We start from the raw sequence: 24085 nt of genomic DNA on the forward strand, positions 1-24085 counted from the left end.
CCATCTAGTCGCCAACGGTCGCTGTCACGCGTGTCGCTCATCTGCTTTTCTGTAGTATGCATTATTAGTATGGTGTTAATATCACTAAGTTTGATAATATAATTTATGTCTTTTAAATTAGTCTAATGCATTAAGCCATGTTAGCGTTTCAGAACATCCACGAGGAGGCGGGTTTCGTGACATCATCGCGTACAATAGAAGTCCCATTTCATTGGCTAGGCGCCAACCAATAAAACGGCTCCTTTGAACACCCCCGCTCCCGCCCCCTTTCCGCTCTCGCCGCCACTGAGTTACAAGTGCACAAATCAGTTTTGCACCTCATATATCGCGAAAAAGAGTAGCAAAAGTCAAGGGCGCGAAATTTGAACTTGCAGTGACAGATTTGAGAAGTTGCAAGTGCCAATTTGAGGTTGTACTGCGAATTTGAATGTTAGAAGAAGTGCAAATATATTTTACATGTTTGTGTCTGTCATTGTATTTCTGTGAATGGCATTTTACACATTTGTGACTGCTTGTCTGCAGCTTCAGATTCAGAATACAGGTTTGTGACTATTGTCTGCGAGTGCAAATTTCAACATTCAACTTCAGATTTTTATTTTACAGGTTTTCACATTGGAGCTGTGAGTGTAAATGTTCACATACAAGTACGAATATTTATTGTACAAGTTCTCAAATTCACATCTACGTGCTCTCGAGTATTGCTACTAATTTACCTTCATACTGGCCTAGCATCACTGATCTATATAGAATGACATTATATAGATCAGTGCCTAGCATGAATAATACAGCCTTTTTAGTCCTTTTTGCAGATCTGTGTGAATGGGGATAGTTTTGACAACATTATCTTCTGTACGCGAAACATTGTCTTTAGTACATCGTTGTCATGTAAACATACCCTCAGTGTGGACAAGGTCTTAAAAAAAACTGAAGAAATGTTGCCATGGCAACTAACTGAAATAAAATAGGTTTAAGTTGAAGTACTAAAATGACTAAACTAAAACTGAAATAAAACATGATAAAGCTGAATGAAAAACAAAACAAAAGCACCTAACAAAATGACTAAAACTTAAACTAAAATGAAAACATTTAGCATGTTTAAGTTTTAAACTTAAATTTTAGTTTGTTTTAGTCATTTTGTTAGGTGCTTTTGTTTTGTTTTACATTCAGCTTTCATATTTTTTTATTTCAGTTTTAGTTTAGTCATAAACTAGGCATAAAATTAAAACTCAAAATATAAAAATTAAATTCTAAATATTACTACATACCATAATAGAAAGTAAACAATACTAAAATAACACTGCAATTAAGCAAATAATAATAAAGTGGCAAACTTGATAAGACATATTAAAGACAAAACTATTGCCAGAATGAGCAAAACAAACATACAACTTAACGAACAGCAGGCAACAGCACTGCAGTGATGTGTATTGAAATAAAGTGCTTATCTGTTTTTGTTTCAGTCAAGTTGAGGAGAGTCTGATGAAATATTGGAGACTGAAAATATGGGGGAAATGACAGCACAACATACAAAAGAGCTGACTGATGCAACATATGTCTGTGCAACCTAGCATGACATGTTCATCTGTACATGAAGGCAGAGATCTGAATAAATAAGAAAAGGATGAAGAGTGGGGTAGGGGCCAGCCACCCAGGGCCACAAGCACTCCAGTGCAGTCACACAGTCTTCCCAGCATGCACTGCATGCAAGTGGGAGGCTCAGAAGTGAAGTAATCCAGTAGTGAGATGATATGAGAGAAGGGCATGGTTAGCAGAAACATTTTTCTATTCTTAAAACAATTTAGCGCAAACCAGCTCACAGCAGAGATAACACCATTTCCCTATGTGACAACCAGACAGGCAGAATTACCTGGAGGAAAAGTCCTGGTTTATTGACTCTCTCTACTCACAGCCATTGACTTCCATCCTGCTCAACCGCTTGACGTTCTGATGGCTTCATGTGCCTTCGCTCATCTTCCAGACACAGAGCTCGTCCCTTTAGCCACCACTGATCTAGCTAAAGATGATTACACTTCCTACAGAAATAACCTTACACAGACATACCATAAAGTCTTACTAACAGCCTCATTTTCTCGATAAAGCGAAACCACTGGATTCTAAAATAGTGATCTGTCAGATTTACAACATTGACTGATAGATTGACATCTTTATCACCCAAAACCCCTAGGTAGTCTAATATTTAACCACAGGCTTAAGTAAGAAATGTCTGACAAGTTTCAGAACATCAACGAAATAATTAAAAAAAAAATAGGATAATAATGTTGGTGATTCAAAGTTTGGTCTAAAGCTAAAGCTTTTGCTGTCTGTCAGGATTTAGCTTTTCATCAGATAAGAAGTGACATCTTAAAATAAAACTGACTGCATCTGTAAAAGATTTCAACATTTGCAAATCTTCTCAACAAACTTGTCCATGCTATCCCAGTATCAAAGGGTTAGATTCTTAGATCTACATAGAAAAAGATAACATGACAAATTGTCTAATCCAGTGGTTTTCAATCTTTTTTACTCAAAGGCTCCCCATTGTCTAACATTATATCCGAAGGCCCTTCATATTATACCTCTGGTACTTCGGCTCTTATTATGACAACACTGCTTGCTTTCAATGCTAGCTTTTTTTTTATTTTTATATTATATTAATTTTGTGATTCCAGAAAATGTAAGGCTTTGACTCTGAAAATGTTGTTCAATAAAACAATATTTATGGAAGGTAATAATACATAATTTCAGTTTACATCTCGTTTTTTTTAGATAGATAGATTGATTGATTTAAATCTCTTGAATCCATGTATACTCTCATACCCAGATAAAATCCCATTTTCAAAAAGCCTTTCCACATGATTAGGTTCATAACATTTCTTTTATTTGATGGATTTGAAAGACTTGTGTACAGATGCAATGATGTTCTCAACAACCATCAATATGTAATCAAACAATCCGATACAAGTGAGAGAAGTTAAATAGTGGCAACATTCTCTTGAAAATTCCTAAATCTTTCCTACAGGGTGAACAAATAGCTTGAAACTAGTGATGAGCCAAACAACATAACTGACTTTCAACTTCATCTTTTCTGCTTTTATCTCACATGCTTTGACTTTCCTCTTACTCAAACACTGCAGTCTGTCTATGCCACCTGTCTAACTCTCTCTATCTTACAGCGTTTTACTGAGGCACATTAAGTATTTGTGCCGACAGGCCATGGTGCCAGTTTTTCAGTTTAGCGAAACGAGGGCCTTTGGCTTCACACTCAAACATTTCCCTGTGACATCAAGACATATATACAGGAAAAAAAGAGGAAGAAAAGGGAGAAAAGAGAGGGTGGAAAAATGGGTTAGGGAATATGGCCTTCACTCCCCTGCCCAATATTTGTGGCTGCTTAAGGTGTTGTAAAATGTACATGTACCCACTAAATGTTTTGCATTTAGCCAAATACTAGAGGTCACATTTTGCATTGTATTGTGTCAGAAGTGTAATGACATTGTGAAATAAATGAGAGCTAAAGATTTATGAAGAATGAAGCTTGATGTAAATATAACAGACCAGAGGTGTAAAGTATTTGAGTAATTGACTGTACTTCATTACTAAAGTATTATTATTTGGAATTTATACTCGTACTAGGGTACTGCTAAAACTAATTACGTAATCATAAACTTATACATTTTAGAATTTTATTTCTTCACGATTCAAAATACATATCATAACTATGTGTGCAATTGCAAAAATCATAATTGTACTTGCAAACAGGATTCCCAAACACTCCAATTGCCCTTCCAATTTTAATTTAATTACTTAATTAAAAGGTTTTTCAAGTTTATTCTTCAATTTCTTCAATATCTAGTAAAAAAGATATTGAGGCTTTTTGAGGTGGATTAATTTTCTAGGTGAATAATCTTTTGGTTATGCACTATGTAATTTACATCTTTCCTGGCTACAAATAATATAACTGGGCTATATTATTTGTATATCCAATTTGAATGATTGGATATAGGTTTACGAAGACAGGGTTGGCAAGTAATTTGTAATTTAATGCCTATTTCTAAAGCTAAGAAAAATGGTTACATTTTGATACTTAAGCACAATTATTAAATGGGAAAACTCAAGTATGTTTTCAGATATTTTGACATTTCAGTAGCCAAACATTACCAAATAACAATTTCTTTAACAAAAAGTACAATTTCTCTGTAATTTTTACACCCCTGATACAGACTACTATAAATACATCGAACTGTATCAGATTGATGCATCTAATGTGTGCGGATCAAGTTCAGCACAGAGAGTCAGTGATGTGTGAATATGGGGGTTTGGTTGGGGTGTTCTGATCATATGTCAGCTTTTCAAAAAGCCTTTCAGGTTTTAAGAGGCAGAGGGCTGGATTTCAGCAGAGGTCAAAAATGTGGCCACCAGATGCTGCTGCTAGATGCCTACCTTGATTTTCTCAGAGCTTCCTCATCAGGGTCTTGCACTGCAGAAGAGAAAAGACAAGGAGAGAACATGTCAGACTCTACTCAACAAATCAAAATCTATAACAAAATAAAAGGAAAGTGACAAAAACAGGCAGGCAGACTCACTGTATTCAGTTCCAGTAATGTGGGCGAGGTAGCGGAAGGACTTGGACTGCAGCTGGGCGGCTCTTTTAGTCCATTCAGATGGCCCCAGTTCATTGTTTTCACTGGGAATGACAGCCTGATACACTGGGGAAGCACTGTCTATAACATGGTCTTTAACTGGCAGATTACTGCAACCACAGAAAAAGCCGGTTTTGTGAAACACACACTTTCTTTTCAGTAAGACAGGGAACATCAGCAAAATAATTGTTTTTAATAATACATATTTTGTGGTAATTTTTGTATTAAAATTGGATGCAAATTTGCCTATTCTGACTAATTTACTGCCATTATCACAAATTTACGATGTACTGTATAACATGTCTGTTAACACTGATTGTTTTATATATACCGTAGATTGATAAATATCCAGCATACTTAAACAGAGAAGCATGGGCAATGTGGCCAGAAGCTTGCTTATCACACATTATATCTCTTACCCAGAAGAATGACAGAGCAGAGCATTCAGAAATCGGTTTGTTGACATCTAAAACTCAATCGCTGACTGATTTCCTGTTACCACATTAGCAGACCCTCTTGTAAGCCTCACCATTTAAACATGTTTTCACAAAAACAGTCAATGTCACCTAGCAGCAAGATTAAGGGTTTCGGAGGAACATTTGAATGGTTAAGAACCAATGAAATGGAACTGAAAGCTGCGATCTGAAAAGGAGTAGTATGCGATGTCATCGGTGCATTAGGCTAAATAAAAAGGCAAAATCCAGCTATTTCAAAAGTTACAGGACAGACTCTGCTCATGAATACCAGGTGCATTTCAGAAGTCCAAGATGCTCCAAATCAATCAAAGGGAGGTTAGAGGAAGAGATGAGAGATAAATAGATAATGCGGTGATCAGGCATGCAATGCGCAAGGGAGGAGACGAAAAGAGAGTGCTCATATCAAACAGATGGATCAGGCTACTTACGATAGTGGAGAGTCAATTTCATTGCTGCCAGGCAGGGCCATTGAGATTGGACACATGTAGAGGGGGGACAGGGTACATGATGTACAGTGTGATGGATAGAGGAAGCGATGGATGAAAGGATGGATGATCGGGAATGGAGTGAGAAAGGGAAAATTAGATAAAGCTTCTATGCTATGCATTAGAGAAGGCTTCTGACACGAGACCGAAAGCCTAATCTCTCATTTTCATGATTTCAAACCATACAAAGACATCAAAATACTGGCACCAACAAACATAGAGATATGTAGATCATGGCTGAAACTCATTCCCAGTGTGCACAAAAAGAGCACAACTCACAGTACAGATTACCAAAACACACAATTTAAATGCATTCAGACGGTTCAAAAGTTTGGGGTCGGTAAGATTTGACTTGCTGAATAAAAGTATTAATTTCCTTCAAAAAGAAAATCCTATTGACCAAAAACTTTTGAACGGTAGTTTACCCATAAGCCATGATCCCTAACTTTCCTAAAAATTCCCATCATCATTCCTATTTGTTTGCATCATTTATTTGTTATTTTCCTGTTCATCACTGTAAAGCTGCCTTGAAACAATCTGTATCGCGCTATATAAATATATATAAAGGTGACTTGACTTGACTTGAAAAGCACACAAAAATCCAGCTGGTTCCACAGAAACTACACATAACATTGAAGACTTAGAAAACTGCCTTTCTTCTGCTTCTGTAGGGCAACATGTTCACAGCATACAATTCACATCACTATCATTTCGATAATGTTAAAATGAGGAAGAGTGAGACTATATCCAGTCTATGAACAGACATCCTTTGGAAGTCTTTAGCCTCGTGAGCATTAGCAGATAGCACTGGCCTACTCAAGCGTGGCTGTTTGGCAGGCGTTATGGCGAATGTGTGTCATGCAGGGCATAGGAGGAGGTAGAGGACGCAGTTAGGTGCACTAGATCTTACCCGGACATCTCGCTACCCCTGGCCTGGGACTGGCCAGCAATGGCATCCATAATAGCATCCTGGGAGTACATGCTGATGGGGGTGTTGTACTGGGCATGGATGATGGTGGCCTTGCCTCCAGGCCCCTTCACCTCAATGGGCTTATTGGTGGAGAGGGCAGAGTCCTTCAGAGCTATAGGGTTGAAGCTGGACAGGTACTCATTGCTGTGCAAGTGAGGGAAAGGTGATAAGGGATGAGTATGGGTAGAAGAGAGACAAAATGGAGGTTAGAGTGAGAGTAAGAGAAAGGGAGTGAGGAAAGTGAATTGGTAATGAAAGGTAAGAACCCTTGGTTGATAATACCAGCATATGTTGTGTTTTGGATGCTGGTGAGCTGGGATTTCAACAAAGCTTCTTGATTACATTAACCAGCAGAAAAACCATGCTGGTCGACCAGTTCAGCAAGACCAGCCTGGACCAGCATGATAATTCATGGTGAGACAAAATTAGTTAAACCATAGTACGGTATTAATTAAATTGATTAATAAATAAATAAAAAGCCCAGTCTAATTTTTAAGGTAGAAAAAAACACATCAAAAATGTTTTACACAGCAAAAGATTACTACTACACACGACGCATACAATAACTTGTATAACTACAGCAAGCAGTACAACATAGCATACAAAAAGGCATGGGAATCTGCAAGAATTGAACAAATCCAGTCCCGATTCGAATTCTACTTAATCATTCCACTTCCTTAACGGTTCCATTTACAATTTTTTTAGTACTTTAAAGAATAAACATTTGAAGAAAAAAGTTGTTCCATTGTCAAATGACGAAATGATTTCAATAATAAATACACGTACAGCAATTTGTGCAAAAAAATAAAAAATGTTCAGAGTATTTTAGTACGGTACCTGTGCAAGAACCATTAACGGAATTGGACATCAGTTGGTTATAGTATTTTAAAAATATATGGAAACCAGTTGTAAATAAAGGTGCATTCTTGCTATGTCAGAATTACTGTAACATCGACTTGTAAAAAAAGATTCACATCCTTGCAGAACTCATAATTCACAACAGAGCTTCGAGTTGTACAGCCTGACCCCAACAATGTCATGCAGAAAAACTCAAAATAGCAGAGGCTTCAGCAGTAAAAATGTAGTTAAGCAGTTATTTCATAATTTTACTGTTTAATAGTTCCTATAATTGACCTTAATTGAGTTAATGCAATATTCTGAAAATGAACAAAAGACAGTTTAATGCAGCAAGCGCAGAGCTGAACAACTATGTCCTGCTAAACAAACTTGAAATAAAGTTTGTCAATAAGGCATTTGAATAACGACTGTTACTAATTATAGTGCGGTTTTGTCTGTTGATTACTGAAATATTTCAAGTTTTTTTGCAATTAGGGTTACAATGGAGACATAATTCCGAGTCCGAGGATGTGAACAGCTCTGAGTATAACGTCACAGGTTGTCATTTAGTAAATACGGTAATTTTTATATGCCATAAATGCAACATAATAAACAGTTCTCGATTCCCAACCCGAATTAAGTGTATACTAACTGAGAAGTGCCCAAAGAGGATCCATAGAATCATAACAAAAACATTTTCTATGCTAAACATGACTTCAGCAAGCAAAGCTTTAGCCCCCTAAAACACACACATTATATATTTCAAAGAAGTGTGTTTCTATTATACCCAGCACTGATTCTGATATGTTTCTCTGTGTTGTAGTAAAGGTTTACATTAAGCATTAGTACACCATTAAAGCAAGCTTTGATTGCACAGGAAGACAAATCTCACTAACCACACTGTATTGTTGATAACACACCACAAAGGCAGTTCCAAACATTTCCATGCATGTATACCACACAGAGTACTACAACGTTATGCCAGGAGGCTGTTACTAACTTGGCAGGAGTGTTGGTAATAACCTACAATGGGTGAAAGGAAACAGAAACAAGTGCATTGGTTAGCAACTCATTTAAGATTTAACATGGAAGGGTTGTGCCAATGAAAGTTATTCAGGATGTGGAATCTCCTCAGTTCTTTAAAGGTGCAATGGTGCGATTTGCTAAAAAGCAGTAAACTCAAGCCATTGGTTGAGCCAACATTGGCCCAGTTGGGCTGCTCAAACAAATGAATTCTGGTTGTGGCACAGAAATGACACACTTCACCTTTAAGAAAAAAGAAAAGGTTAGTGTGTTCGAGTGCCAATGTGTGTTTGGCGTGATTGAAATGTAACGTGTTTGTGCGCACACACACACAGTAGTGAAGTCCCCTTTCACAGAGGCAAATCAATAAAAAACTGAAAGCAAAAGACTAGTACGCCACTGGCCATATCTGACAAAAGAGAAATACGTTTTCATGAGTGGCTCCTTGCAAAGATGTGACAGGAGGGAGTGAGGGGGATGTATCAGTGTAGTTAGGAAACTGAACCCGGACATTCCATGACCTTTTATAGAGAGAGCTGCGACAGGTGCTCTCTCACCCATCTCTACAGCGACTGTGTAACCGTATCACTCGACACTACAGCCTGAGATTTCCTCTGTGCTGCGGCACACGCTTAAAACGTTTTTCACTGCATATGAATAGAGTAAACAGAGAGGGGTACAGGACATTGTCATCCATTTCCCTAATCCACCACAGTACAGCCAAAGCGCATTGCTTTGAGGTTACAACACAGAACTAAACCGTCAAACCTGGAAAGTGATATAGTGCTTTTAATGTCTCAATATGACAGCTTGCATTGGTTGTTATGATTTGATACACACACACTACTGTTCAAAAGTTTGGGGTCTGTAAGATTTTTTGGTTTTTGAAAGAATTGTCTTCTGCTCACCAAGGCTGCATTTGATAAAAAATACAGTAAAACAGTAATATAGTGAAATATTACTCTTGATTTAAAATAACTGTTTTCTATTTTGAATATATTTAAAAATGTAATTATTTCCTGTGGTGGCAAAGCTGAATTGTCAGCAACCATTCATCCAGTCTTCAGTGTCACATGATCCTTCAGAAATCATTCTAATATTCTGATTTGCTGCTCAAGAATTATTATTAATGTTGAAAAAAGTTATGCTTTTGTGGAAACTATAATACTTTTTTTCAGGATTCTTTGAACTCTTTTGACACTATAAATGTCTTTACAGTCACTTTTGATTAATTTAATGCATTCTTGCAGAATAAAAGTATTAATTTCTTTCAAAGAAAAAAAATCTTATTGACTCCAAACTTCTGAATGGTAGTGTACTTTCTGGTTTGACAGCCAACTTTTCAATTGAAACCCTCTGCTGGATACATTATCTGATATAACCTGATGATCACTGTACCTGAAGTAGGGTCACAGTAGGGACAACTGAAGCCTCAGCTCAAATTTGTCTGGCACATTCCTTCAGAGCCTTGAAGCCTTAACTAGATCCCTCTCTGGCCTGTTAATGCCAGTAGGGAATGGGGTCAATGTAACAGATGTAACCTCTCTTTTCTGAATGCTGTATGGCTGCTGTCATTCTTCTGTCAAAGAGCGAAGTTAGCAACCAGATGGGCCTGACCTATAACCGTCGCACTGATTCTAACCTGAAACTCTAACCTGTTAATTTAGAAATCAACACTATATTTTTAAAATAGGACTGGTTAAGTTTTACCGCACCTGGCTGCTAGCGTCAGATCTTGCTCTATTCATGATTACATACCCACTATGCATGCCTGACCCCGCACTCTTAGCCCTTTCCTGCAGCATGGCCATCTCTTGCAATGTCTCGGCAGAGTACAGACCGATGGGGGAGTTATACTGCTGTTTTTTTTCTCCGGAGGTGGATTTGTCCCTCGGAGAAGCTAAATGTCTTTGAGCAGGGAAAGAAGCGTCTCCGCTACTGCTGGAGTTTGTTTTAGCAGAAGCTGAGAGACCCCCATTCATTTGCACAGGCTGATCCTCAAAGGAGAAGTGCATGTGTGTGGACAGTGTTGAGAAGGAAAGAACAGAAGGAGCAGGTCAGACGAAAGCTGAGAATGATTTAATAACGATGAAATAACTAATCCTTTAACTTCTTAAAAATAATATAATTGTTTGCACACAACCGTTCAAAAAGATCAGTCAGAAAGATTTTTGTGTTTCTGAAATAATGTCTCTTGAAGTCACCAAAGTTGCATTAAAATATTGTGAAATATTATTACAATTTAAAATAACTGCTTTCAATTTGAATATATTTTAAAATGTATTTTTTGTCCTGTGATGGCAAAGCTGAATTTCCAGCATCATTTCTCCAGTCTTTACTGTCACAAGATCCTTCAGAAATCATTCTAATATGCTGATTTGCTGCTCAAGAAACATTTCTTATCATTATCAATGTTGAAAACAGCTGTCATTCATTCATTTTCATTTTTTCATTTTATTTTTTATTATTTTTATTTTTATTACATACATTTCTAAATAAAAGTATTAATGTCTTAAAAAAAAACTGACCCCACACTTTTATGTACTGTTGTATGTTTTAGGTAGTGTATGTACGAATCAGGAATCTCTTCTTTCGTGTGCCTATAACACACTATTTTTTAATAAAAAGCTAAATTAATTATGAAAAACATTATATGTACAATGTTTAGTTAACTTTTTGCTGGAGTGTGCAAAGTGAATACCAGCAGGGGGCATCATAAGGCTTTTTACAGGTAGCAGAACATTTGTAAGGATGTCCTATGATAAATGTATCCTGAGTTGAGGGGAACCCAAAGTACAGAATCTATTATCTTAGCCTCTTAAAAGGAATCTTTAACTTAATCCTGTAAAAAAAAGAAGAAGCTTTTAACACTGAACTTCAGATGAAGCTTTCTCCAAGGCCTAAATTACACATGAATCTTCTTGAAATGAATCCGAGTGAGAGAATGTGGAATGTATGACCTGTGCTTGATTTAAATTTTTTGAATGCATGGACATACAGTATACTGTTTGCAGATGTATGTAGAATGCATGACTGAGTAATGCATGAGTAATGTGTGACAAACCTTCTGATGGGGGATCACAGTCATGGGGGAGTCAATCCTTGATGTTGTCATGGTAACAGGGATGGGTCGCTTTGACCTGTGATAAAATAAAGAACATAAACATTTGAAGAAAATGACAAAGAATTCTCTGGATCACATCTTAAACAATGTATGAAGAAATTCCAATGTCCAATAGTCAACTATAAACATCTCATGCATAGTTTAAGATACATAATGCACCCATGAACAAACTTGTGGCAAATATTTTCAGTATTCCTGGTCTCACATTTTTCCTTTGAGAGTGAACACTGGTCACAATAACAACGCGATTATGAATGCCATCTACAGCGGTTTTTGTTGAAGCTATCAGAAAAATGCTTTTGTCCAAACATACTTTGTTCCAAATTGAACCTTTTCAGAAGAAAAAATTTAAAACATTACAAGCCTTGTACACAAAGGGGGGGACAACTTTAAAGCATACACAGTTTGAAATGTGTGCAAAATGAAAAGCACAAAGACAAATGACAATGTGTTTTCTTTCTCGTAAAAGTGAGAGAAGTCCTCGGAACATCACAGCAGAGGTTGACAACAAAGTAGATAACGTATCTGACAACTGTTACCGTGTATCTCTCCCTACATGTCCACTTTATATCAACAATCTGCAGAGAGAACTCTGGGATCTATTAAGAGTGTTAAAGTGAAGGAAGGATGGTCCAGTGTAATCCCTGCAGGTATGCACAGAGAGGGGAAATGAAGGTGAACACGCCTTTTTGGGGGTTTTGCTCATGATAAAGTGAACTAAAAGCAAACATGACTTAAGCACTAAGATACATCAGAATTGCAACCTGCACTGGAGAGATCAAGGATGTTTTTAAACTCAAAAACTTCTCACGGATGATTGCTTGCAGACATGGTTTATGAGGGAGGTGCGCTAACCCAGGTGTGGCCCAAACACAACACAGAAAACTTCTGCACTGATCTGTTGATATTTGTATAACATACCCAGAAGATATCTTTAAAGCCACTCTTTTTAACCCACAAAGGCCTCCAATTATGACCCAAATATATTTTTTTATTTGCTCAAATTTGATGTTGTTCACATGACCTTTTAAATGTGGCCCATATCAGACAATGTCTAAACAGCCAATGTAACGCATCTCAGCCTGTCATGTTCATCATAACACCATCAACACATTTCATAATTTAATATGATACCATATTTTGTTACATGAATAAGACCATAGTCTTCCAGTCTCAAATGTTTACATTAGCATCAGAACCTTAACATTTTAGTTTCTTTTGCTAATGTTCAAAGCAAGTGACACAACAATATTTGGCATCAACATATTCTGTATACTGTAATAGAGGGGAACCGTCGGGGGCCTCTAGGCCTTCAGAGAGGACCTAAACTATTGTAAAAAATTATATTTACAAACTTTAAATAATAGTTTAAAAAGTAAAAAAATTAAATAATAAAAAGTCATCAGTTCTAATGTTATTTTAGAAATGTATAATTTGACAATAAACATCTAAATCTTTTTGAGTAAATTAACCATTCAAAGCTGCCTATTCAGTTTGTGTTGTGTTTCTCCATATTAGGAACGCTTTCAGCTCTGTGATTGGTGGTCCAGCTGTGAAATTACAGAGGGCCAAGCAGTGGGTCCCTTTAAGTTTGTGACACGTTCCACCTTCTGTGGGGAGCACGATCGAAAAAAGAAAATGCTGATAGAATAGCTAGCGCTATCCGCTATGGAAACCACAAGCAACATTAATGAGGAGGACATCGTTGCTAATTTATTATCCATGCCATTTCAAGATGAACTTTTAAAGAAAAGCTGGAGTTAATCGGCAAAGGAAGACCTACACCAGAGCTTAATCTTTTGCAGAAAGCCAAAGCTTTTTAAAGCATTTCAACTACAGCAATCAAGGGATACTCCTGGATGACATCATCAATCAAAAAGCTAAACCTTTAGTTGAGAAAACTTGAGTCAGTCCATAAATTTACTAACTTAGAGACCATGAAAATTTGCTGTAATTCTGCATAATAGTTCAATTTTTCCCAAGTTATAAGGTTTATTACAGTCTGTCACATACATTTAAATGGCTGCTGTGCCAGTCTAATGATATGGTTTATTATCAACATATGCGGAAGTGTCTGTTGCTAATGTGCTTTGGTCGGAGCGCTGTCATGATTCATCGGTTTACATTAAATTTGATTGGCTTTGTGGCCAGTTGTCACCATATCCCACTGAAATGACACACCAATTGTGTGATGGTGCAATTTTGTGTAATGATGATTTGATGATTTGAAAAATCAGATCCATATTAGAATAAGAAAGTGATCAGGATCAATTGCGGAGTGAACGTAGCCTTGTTTATTGCTATGTTTTGTCAGTGCTGTGCTGGGCAGGCTGGAAAATAGCAAGTTAACAGGAGTATGAGGCTGCTGATGGATCAATGGACACTCGCCAGAGGCCGTGAAGAAAGCTCCTAAAAGCTAGAGCTACTGAATGCATATTACATTGTCTGTTTTGAAGAGCTTTTGAAATGTGTGGATGCTTAGCTATATGACGCTTGTCTAATAATGTTGGCAACATGTAACATGATGACTCAGTAGCTAGTCTGATCTGAATGTTGTCAGAATGTGTCATACTCTTTATATCTTCCTTTTTGACTAACAGGAAACATGAAAGCAATAAAATCACATAACCTTTCCCTTGATAAAAACATACACAGCTCATGATCAGCAGTGTATGTTTTTATCCAGGGAAAGGTCATGTGCTTTAATTGCCTTCATGTTTCCTGTTAGTCAAAAAAGAAGATATAAAAAGAAGATATATACATGACCTTTCCTTGGATGAAAACATACACAACTCATCAGAGCTCACACACAATCTCAGTCACATATGTTTGTGATATATTGAAGCTGCAGTCTGTTTGCGGTTCATAAAAGTTAATTGATTGACTACATTTAACAGTCAAGGCCTGCTTTTATTACACTGCAGTGAATGAGACCCGCTAACATCTGCATTCGATATAATTATTTAAATTAATAATTTGGCTGTAGCTAAAGAATCGCACAAGTGGATAAGAAAAAACTATGCAGTCCCAGAGCTGTCAGTGAAGATACTGATACGAGCTTATGGCCGCCAAGACAGATGAAATATCAGTGTGGATCACAGTGTAAACACGGCAGATCATTTTATTAACTTTACCAGAACGGAAGCCTAGACGAAACTCAAATGGGAATCATGATGTTATCCCAGAGCAAAACTTCCTGGTGTCATTTTAATCAGGATGGACAATTCTATCCAACAGGGACGGTTCTATTCTGTTCGATTCTATTCGATTCTTTTCTGTTATGTTATGTTATGTTATGTTATGTTATGTTATGTTATGTTATGTTATGTTCTATTCTCCAAACTCTAAATGTTACTTATGCCATACACAGTATTGAATTTTCCATTACTGCCACATCCTTCTTTGAGTGTCATCATTCAAACCTTTGGACAATTCCCCTACATTTTATGGTTTCAGATGTTTTTTGGCAAGTAGTATGACGCAAAAATGAATCAGCAAGTAATGACACATTTTTTAAATTCAGAAGTTCAAATGTTCTACCGTTCACGGTTTGATCAGTGAGATTTCAGTATGATATCAGTAAGAAAAGAATACTTTTACTCAACACGAATGCAATAAATTGGTCAAAAAGATAGTAAAAACCTAATTTTACTAAATATTTCAAATAAATGCTGTTCTTTTGAACTTTCTATTTATCAAAAAATCCTGCAAAAAAAATGTATCACAGTTTCTACAACAATATTGCAGCACAACTGTTTTCAACATTGATAATAATAAGAAATGTTTCTTGAGCACCAAATCAGCATATTAGAATGGTTTCTGAAGGATCATGAAAAAGAAGACTGAAGTAATTCAGCTTTGCGATAACAGGAATACATTTAAAAATTTAAAATATACTTAAATATAAATAAGTTATTTTTTAATTGCAATAATATTTCATAATCTTACTGTTTTTACTGTACTTTTTCAAACTTTTGAACGGTAGTGTACATCAAAGCAAATTTGTATGCTTACACAACACACACACACACACACACACACACTCCAAAACATTAACAATTCACTGTACCTTTGCATGGTGAGGGCCAGATTGAAGTTGGCAGATTTGATCTTGTTTTGGGCCTCCAGGTGTGTCATCCCCTCTGTGCTGACCCCATCAATGGCCACGATGATGTCACCCTGAATCAGGTTGCTGGAGGCGGCCTTGCTCCCTGGTGTAATCTAAAAAAATAAAAAAACATTTAAATGAAATACTGACTAGTCAACACCTCTGTAAACACTAAACTTGGGCAAGATAGTCTTTTTTTTTTTTTTGCCTGCCTCCCTATGGTATTGATAATATAGGTTGATATATGTATAAAGGTGAATAAAGGAGAAGGCTCTGCAGGTACTTGCTTTATACCCTCTCAATAAAATCAGTGGAGGATAAAAACACACATATATTCTGAATCCATGACAGCTGGGTGCACAAAGAGATCTAAAGCACACATTTGGCATTCTGCATGCTTAGCGCTACAACAGATAATGTGTTCCTCTTGCTAAAAATAGAACTGTGACTGCAGAATAAAGTTGCTCTTAGTCTACAGACCCTAAGTCAATCTGAGAAAATGTGTATGAACATAATGTGAATGAAGAACATGTCCGGGCCATATACCACATGTTTCTGACAGGCTTTGTGAGATCTCTTAATACCTTTATATCTTCCATTGAACTTATAGTATAAAAATTATTTATACACACTACTGTTCAAAAGTTTGGGGTCAGTACGTTTCTTTTTAAAGAAATTAATACTTTTATGCAGTAAGGATGTATTAAATTGATCAAAAGTTACAGTTAAGACTTTTATAATGTTACAAAATATTTCAATTCCAAAATAAATGCTGTTCTTTTGAACTTTCTATTCATCAAAGAATCCTGAAAAAAAATGTATCATGATTTCCACAAATCAGCACAACTGTTTTCAACATTTCGTGAGAATTTCACACAGGACAACAAAACACTCATTATTGGACATTTTATTGCTGAAAAACTAATTTCTACAATGGAACTACAATGGTAGCGTATGCTGGTAATGGAAAATAGGTCAATTCTGTTCCTCCATGACATGTAAGGAGCATGTTGAGGACCAGCATTTGTGATTCTGTGATACTGATACAGGAAACCTACAGACTGCACAGATGGGTGGCACTGTGTCATCTCTGTGTCATATATCAAGATTTAGAGTCTTCTTTTATTGTAAATCTGTTTCTTTTATTGTAAATCTGGCGAGGTTTCAGCTGTCATCTCCTTAGCCAAAGTCTCACTGTGCATGGCTGTGCAGAGCTGTCTAATTTACAGAAAGCTGACGTGAATGCAAAATGAATAAAGCTGATTTCAGTTGTGTGCATGTTTCTCTCTAAGATCTTCTGGCTAGATGAGGAGTTTTGACACTGTGTTGTTTTGCTCCCTGAGGGACTATTCCTAAAACTCCCATTGAGAAAAACTGAAGAGCTCTCTGTGTGAGTGTATTTTTGCATCTGTTTTGATTTTAAAAAATATATATATGCATGCACATCTCAGCCAAGGATTTGGTTTCAAAAGTGCCAAGACTGCAAAGCCTATTTCAATAGCCTGAGAAGTAGACAACAGATAATTGGCAGTGTTTTTTGTCCAAACAATAGAAGTCAATGGTAACCAAAACAGAACATTCTTCAAAATATCTTCTTTTGTGCTTCACAGAAGATTGAAAGTCATTCAGTTTTGGAATGACATCAGGGTAAGTAAAGGGTGCACTTTCCCTTTAAATGCTTCACTCTAAGCCACAACAATAGATTAATCAAATCAAGCTTATTCCATGGCTCACCTCTGCTATCTTACCTGTAATATTTGTGCCAAGAAATTTCATTATGAACCAGTCCTACAGCAGTCATAATTCAGTATACGACTTTCAATGATCTAGATCAGTGTCAGACATTGATCAGTGTCTGCTATTTGTCTCGCATTAATTGCTGGGTGCCAAGATTGAACCTTGGACAAACCAGCAAAGGGTCCAGAAGGAATATCAGACTGACAGACGGAGAGGAGCAGCAGAGCAGGTGAAACAACATGATTATGCACTATGTGGATACAATGTATGATGCAATGAAAATACTGTTGAGACAAAACTTAGAGGCACTTATAAAATCCCATTATATATCAGTTAGTTCCACTTTGAATGGTCAAACATATAGGTACATATTAACTTGCCAAATTTTGTCTGTAATTAAAATTAGTCAATATTTGGCGCGGCAAGCTTGGCAAAGTGACCATACAAATTTAGCCGTGTGAATGAGTAATTTCTCCCACAGTGCTTTAGATAAGCACTTTTAAATAGAAAATGCATGAAATTCACTTTTTGAAGTTGCATTCAAAATCCACTTGGCTTAGCAATCTGTGAGGTGTGCAAATGGGCATGAATGCTTTTGTTTCTTAAGGTGCTGTCACAAAAAAAGATCCATTGACTATTGGCAATACAATAGTGTAAAAATGTAATGTAGCACAGCTCACCTGGAGCCACTTTCGAATCAATCAGCTTTCTGTTGGTCAACGGAGTGAATCCATGTGACCAACTTGAACCCACTGTGAAATCTGCGTGGTGAAAACTTTCCCCCTCAAGCAAAATTCCTGATCGCATGGATGTCTATTGAATTGACTGGATTTCGCCCGGAAATAATAAATAAAAAAACGCCAAACAATGGTATATGTGGCACCTGCAGAAAAATCCAGTATTGCTGGTCACCAGTATAAGGTATGTTTTGCATGCTGGGACCAGCATGGGATGCTGGTTGCTGGTCACTAGCATTTTGCTTGAGAAAAGCATGACTATGCTGCTCCACCAGCTAGACAGCTCTAACCAACATAAACCAACCTGGATCAACATGGAATTCATTCTGGATTTTTCACCAGGGCCTGAAAATTTATTGCTGTTGTTATTATTCTCATCTGTTACCTTTAACAGACTCAGGGGACGTTCACACAGAATGTGTTTTTTCATTCCACTGCGCTATTTTTCCATTGTTTTTCAATGTAAACACGAGCTACCCTTACGAAAAAGAAGTATACTTCAAGTTCATTTTATGAAGTATACTTAAGTAATGTTCAAGTATACTAATGTCAATTTTAATACCGCTTGGGACTAAATTGGCCCACTTTTAGTATATAAAAGTATATGTTTAAGTGTACTATAAGTGTAACAGTAGTAAACTTTAAGTGCACAACTAGTTCATAATTACGTTTCTCATTTGTACTGCAAGTGAACTTATGGGTAAACTAGTAGTTTACTTTTTTAATATTTGTAGAAAATTTTTAGTTTATGAAAGTACACTTTAAAGTATACTTATAGCATAAAACTACTAAACTAGTTTACTGAGAGATACTAAAAGAAAACTTATAGTATAAAACTACTAAACTAGTAGTTTACTGAAAGTTTTCTTTAAGTGAACTTAACATTAGACTTAGACTTAGACTTATCTTTATTAATCCTTTTAGGAAGACTCCCGCAAGGAAATTGAAAATTCCAGCAGCAGTTTTAGCAAAGGAAAAAGAGAGTAGCAGAGAAAAGGAGAAAATACAGTACAACAGTACAATAATAATAATAACATTAACATTAATCAGAATATCAACAACCATAAATTATTTTAAAAATTGTCAATGTTAAGTCCACTGTTATAGTGATATAGTGACCAGGTATAATGTAAGTCCAGGTGTGTATGTATTGTGTGTATGTATGTGTATGTATGTATATGTATGTCATCTCTGCCCTATTTCCTCCTCCCCCCAAGTGAGGAGTTGTAGAGTCTGATGGCATGAGGGACAAAGGAGTCCTTGAGTCTATTAGTCCGGCACCTGGGAAGGAGCAGCCTTCCACTGAACCGGCTCCTCTGAGTACTGATGATGGTGTGCAGAGGGTGGCTGGCATTATCAATAATGTCCAGTAGTTTGCCCAGTGTCCTCCTCTCTGCCACCATCACCAGTGAGTCCAGCTTTATACCGATCACAGAGCCGGCCCGCCTGATCAGTTTATCCAGCCTGTTGATGTCCTTCTTGGATATGCTGCCCCCCCAGCACACTACAGTGTAGAAGAGGACACTGGTGACCACAGACTGGTAAAACATGAACAGCAGTTTGCTGCAGATGTTAAAAGAACGCAGTCTCCTCAGGAAGTACAGCCTGCTCTGTGTCTTTTTGTACAGGTAGCTTGTGTGTGTTGTCCAGTTCAGTTTGTCATCCAGCCGCAGTCCGAGGTATTTGTATGATTTGACTGCCTCCACCTCAATTCCCTCCAACAGGACCGGTCGCGGACTTGATCTGGTCCTCCCAAAGTTAACGACCAGCTCCTTTGTCTTAGAGGTGTTGAGCTGTAGGCCGTTAGTGCGACACCAGATAACAAAGTCCCCCACCAGACTCCGATACTCCTCCTCCCTATCACCCCCAATACACCCAACGATGGCTGTGTCATCCGCGTACTTCTGTACATGACACAGCTCCGAGTTATAACAGAAGTCCGAGGTGTACAATATACTTATAGTTTACTATTTATATATTTTATTTGCACTTGCAGTATACTACTATGTTTGACATGTTATTTTTTATACTTGAAAAATACTTTAACTGTACTTTAAATTAAAAAAAAAAACATTTTATTAGCTTCATGCATGCTTTTTTATCAACACTTGAATGTTGGCAAGGCAAGGCAAGTTTATTTATATAGCACATTTCATACACAATGGCAATTCAAAGTGCTTTACATAGAAGAAATTAAAATAGTTGGTAAGTTTCATAAAGAAAGGAAACATTTTAAACAAAAAAGTTGAGAAAATCTCATTTTTGTCAAAGACTATGCCTTGATCAGATTCAGAACGATAATCAAAACACAGATGGAGTAGATCGAGTCCAACACCCCCCAAGCTTCACAGTCGTTTTCTCTTCATGGGTTACGCTTCATTTCATTTGTTTACATTAAGCAGTTTTGATTTACACGCTGTTTAATGTTTGATGATCACGTTATTTTACATTTGCGTGAGCAATCTTCTTTCACTTGTTTCAGCTTCTTCTTCTCCTGTGTTTTTAATCCAGAGATTCTGCACTAGAAGATGTCATAGCGCCCCCTACCGTATAACAGTGAAAACATGGATAGCTGTAAAATTCAGTCAATGCGTAAAGCGTAAAGTAGAATTAAAGTAAATTCGTGTACACTACCAGTGGACTAGCCTACACAAAAATTCAGATATGCAGAATTAGAAACATATCTGTTTAATATCAATATTTTAATCAATATTTTAAAACAATGTAAGTTTCATAAGACTGTATATGAAAAACTATGTAAAAAAGTATATTTAATAGGCTACTCGATCAAAAGAGTTAACACAAGTACAAGCCAAGTATACTTTGAATACTTAATTATACTTTTAAGCATATCTCGATCAAAAGATTGAGTACAAGTACAGGCCAAATATACTTGGAATTTTCTCTCAGTTTAAGTCGAGTACAGTTAAGTGTAATTTTAAGTATATTTTTGAGAATGAGAAGTATATAAAATGTAGACTGAAAGTATGCTTTCATTTTTAGTTTAAAAGAAGTATACTAATAGCACACTTGAATAAACTTTTTTTTGTAAGGGTAGACAGACGTCTTTAACCGTTGAACTCTTTTGCAGCATCTCGCGCATGACACGGAGCGCTCAAGAAATGCAACTTTTAAAAAAACACTTCTCTAGACCTTGCGCTTTTCTCATTCTACTGACCTGCATCTCACGTTTTTAACAGCAAAATGCGTTCTGTGTGAACCGGGCCTCATTCCGGTACATCAAAGACAAGGCATAATAATATAGGGATCAACTAGTAATCAAGGATATCTAGTTACTAGCGTAAAGCTAATTATTATTAGACAAACACAAAATGTTTGACTACACCCCTTGAGTGTTTGCTTATCAAGTATTTTGGTTTGATTTTAATTTGATTATGCTTTCAACTCTCAATAAGAGTGTAGTACTCTTTGCTGAGTTTATCTTATTTTATCATGCTTATCCATTCCATTATACGTATTTTTACACAATAATCGAAAAAAATGTGGAATCAAACTGCAGATTCAATCTGGGTTTGATAATCAGTCGGTGTCTCATAAAACAGTGCCATTGTTGGAGGAATGCCTTGCAGTGTGTGGCTACTGTGTGTAATATCTTTAAAAATGTATCGGTATGTGACAGCTGTATTTCCACTATTGTGGTCACGTCTACACTGTGGATGAGCTTAACATGATCAATGCAATCTGACACCTGGATGGACTATATATCCAGGCACTTCGCACAAGCTCATGTGCAAATATGACAGATTGTAGTTGCCCTTCTTGCAGAATGCATGGCACAGTATTTGATAATACTCTGGCACAAATTCACAAATAACTGAAGTCTGTCTCATTTGCTTATTGAGGTACAGGCCTGTAAGAATAAGCCACACTAGGTTTAGCAACAAAAAAGAAATCTGCTGGTCTCGATATGTCCATCCAACCTTTAGTTAAATCGAGGTTGGAATGAACATGCTTGCAGTTAGATGGCTGCGATAAGTCCAAAATAGCTTTGAATGACAGGCTTCTTCCTCCTTCCTTCAAAAACAAATGTTCTGTACTTATAACTACCCACATTGGGTAGCAATTGCAGTCTTTTTCCTGCTTGACAGCTGCTCTAATTGTGTCTGTGTAAATGGGTGCTAGCCACTAGAGTGTTGTGGTTGTTTTAAGAGTTGTCTTCCTCTATAAATGTCAAGTCTAATTGCCTCATCTAGCAAGGGGAGTGTGCTGTCACCTTTAGAAAGGCCACAGTGATGGTTGTGTTCATGTGCATCCCCATAAAGTGACTTCTGACCTATACTCCAAATTAAATGAAAAAAAAAAGTAAGTCGTTTAGGTTTGGAAGTATATGAAGGTGAGTAAATGATGACAGAATTTTCACTTCTGGGTTAACTATCCCTTTAAGGCTTCATTAAATTATGCTGAATATTAGGTAAAATCGTATAAAACATTAATGTCAGAAAAAAATATGGATAAAGACATTTTGCAAAAACATTTCTAATTCAGATTTACATGTTTTAAGGAATGCATGATACTGTTGCTTTGTGCTGGGGTTAGCTAAACTAACGGCAGAAGGAAAAGGAAGGGAGCATGGGAAAACAAAGGCTTTGAGAGACTGGGGGTGGATTACCAGGCCTGGCACACAAAACATGCATTAACTCCCCATTCTCAGCTCATTCCAATTGATGCCTGGATGAATGAGTGGCTGATATGCCAGCTCAAATCTCCTGCTCACTCACAACAGCACAAAGGAGCTGTTCTGTGGGTCAAGTGAATCACAGGAGGGAAGTAGGACTCAGAAAAATCTAGAGAGAGAAATGCGATGGCTGATTGGATGGACAGATCGGCTGTCCATCAAAACAAGTCAACAATGAAATCAAAACACATCATATATACTTTCTTAAGAAAAATTCCTGGTCTTGTGCATGATTGATATGCATCATTCCAATGCAAAATATGATTGAAATCTGTCCACTAAAATCAAGATAATTGATTAAGTCCCACCGATTTATTTATTTTTCTCAGGGAATATCCTATTTCAATCAGCATAAACAACCATTCAAAAGTTTGGGGTTGGTAAGATTTTTAAAATACTTTTGAAAGAAGTCTCTTATGATCACCAAGGCTGCATTTATGTAACCAAAGCCAAAACAGTAATATTGTGACACAGTATAACTATTTAAAATAACTGTTGTCTATTGTAATATGTTTTAAAATTCCTTATGAACATTTTAAAAAGCTGAATTTTCAGCATCATTACTCCAGTCTACAGTGTCACATGATCCTTCAGAAATCATTCTAATATGCTGATTTCCTGCTCAAGAAACATTTCTTATTGATATCAATGTTGAACACAGTTGTGCTGCTTAATAATTTTGTGGAAACCACAATTTAAAAAAAATCTCAGGATTCTTTGATGGATAGCATTTTGATGGATAAAATAGCATTAAAAGCAAATAGCATTGAAATAAACAGCATTTATTTCAAATAAAAATATGTTGTAACATAAATGTCTTCACTGTCACTTTTTATTCTATCTATCACTGACCCCAATTTTTTTTATGGTACTGTACATCAAATTACTGTGCTGAAATTACTTCATTGTAACAGCTTTCAAAATGTTCATTTTTTGTGTGTTCCACAGAAGGAAAAAATAAATATATATATATATATATATATATATATATAATTTTCCGGGTATGTAAAGTATGAGGATGAAACCAGTCCTTTAAGGCAAGTTTTGAATTAGTATATCCTTGTTCTCTGCAGATTCTAAGTGAACACACTAAGATCTACACCAGTCATATTTTGAATTGAGTCATGTTGTGTCAACATCTGAAATGGTGAAGACTTGATCAGTTACATAAGACTAAAGTAGCAATACTTACTCATGATTAAGGCCTGAGTACTTAACCAGATGGCCTCATTTATGCTAACAAGACCGAAAA

At 36.6% G+C, this 24085-nt stretch overlaps 1 protein-coding gene across 1 annotated transcript in view; it reads right to left on the reverse strand.

The window, feature by feature from the left end:
* Positions 1 to 24085, reverse strand: part of ldb3a (LIM domain binding 3a) — a 44481-nt gene that overhangs the window by 13086 nt on the left and 7310 nt on the right. The window contains exons 3-9 of the mRNA XM_056256255.1: positions 15625 to 15776; positions 11496 to 11571; positions 8409 to 8431; positions 6512 to 6715; positions 4584 to 4750; positions 4441 to 4477; positions 3181 to 3274 (exon numbers count right to left, since the gene is read on the reverse strand). Of these exons, the coding sequence (XP_056112230.1) occupies positions 3181 to 3274; positions 4441 to 4477; positions 4584 to 4750; positions 6512 to 6715; positions 8409 to 8431; positions 11496 to 11571; positions 15625 to 15776 (753 nt within the window). The remainder of the gene's footprint in view (positions 1 to 3180; positions 3275 to 4440; positions 4478 to 4583; positions 4751 to 6511; positions 6716 to 8408; positions 8432 to 11495; positions 11572 to 15624; positions 15777 to 24085) is intronic.

This window comes from Rhinichthys klamathensis, unplaced genomic scaffold (genome assembly GCF_029890125.1).
Source record: "Rhinichthys klamathensis goyatoka isolate OS25496 unplaced genomic scaffold, OSU_Roscu_1.1 h1tg000126l_1, whole genome shotgun sequence".
In the NCBI taxonomy this organism is placed as follows: Eukaryota; Metazoa; Chordata; class Actinopteri; order Cypriniformes; family Leuciscidae; genus Rhinichthys; species Rhinichthys klamathensis.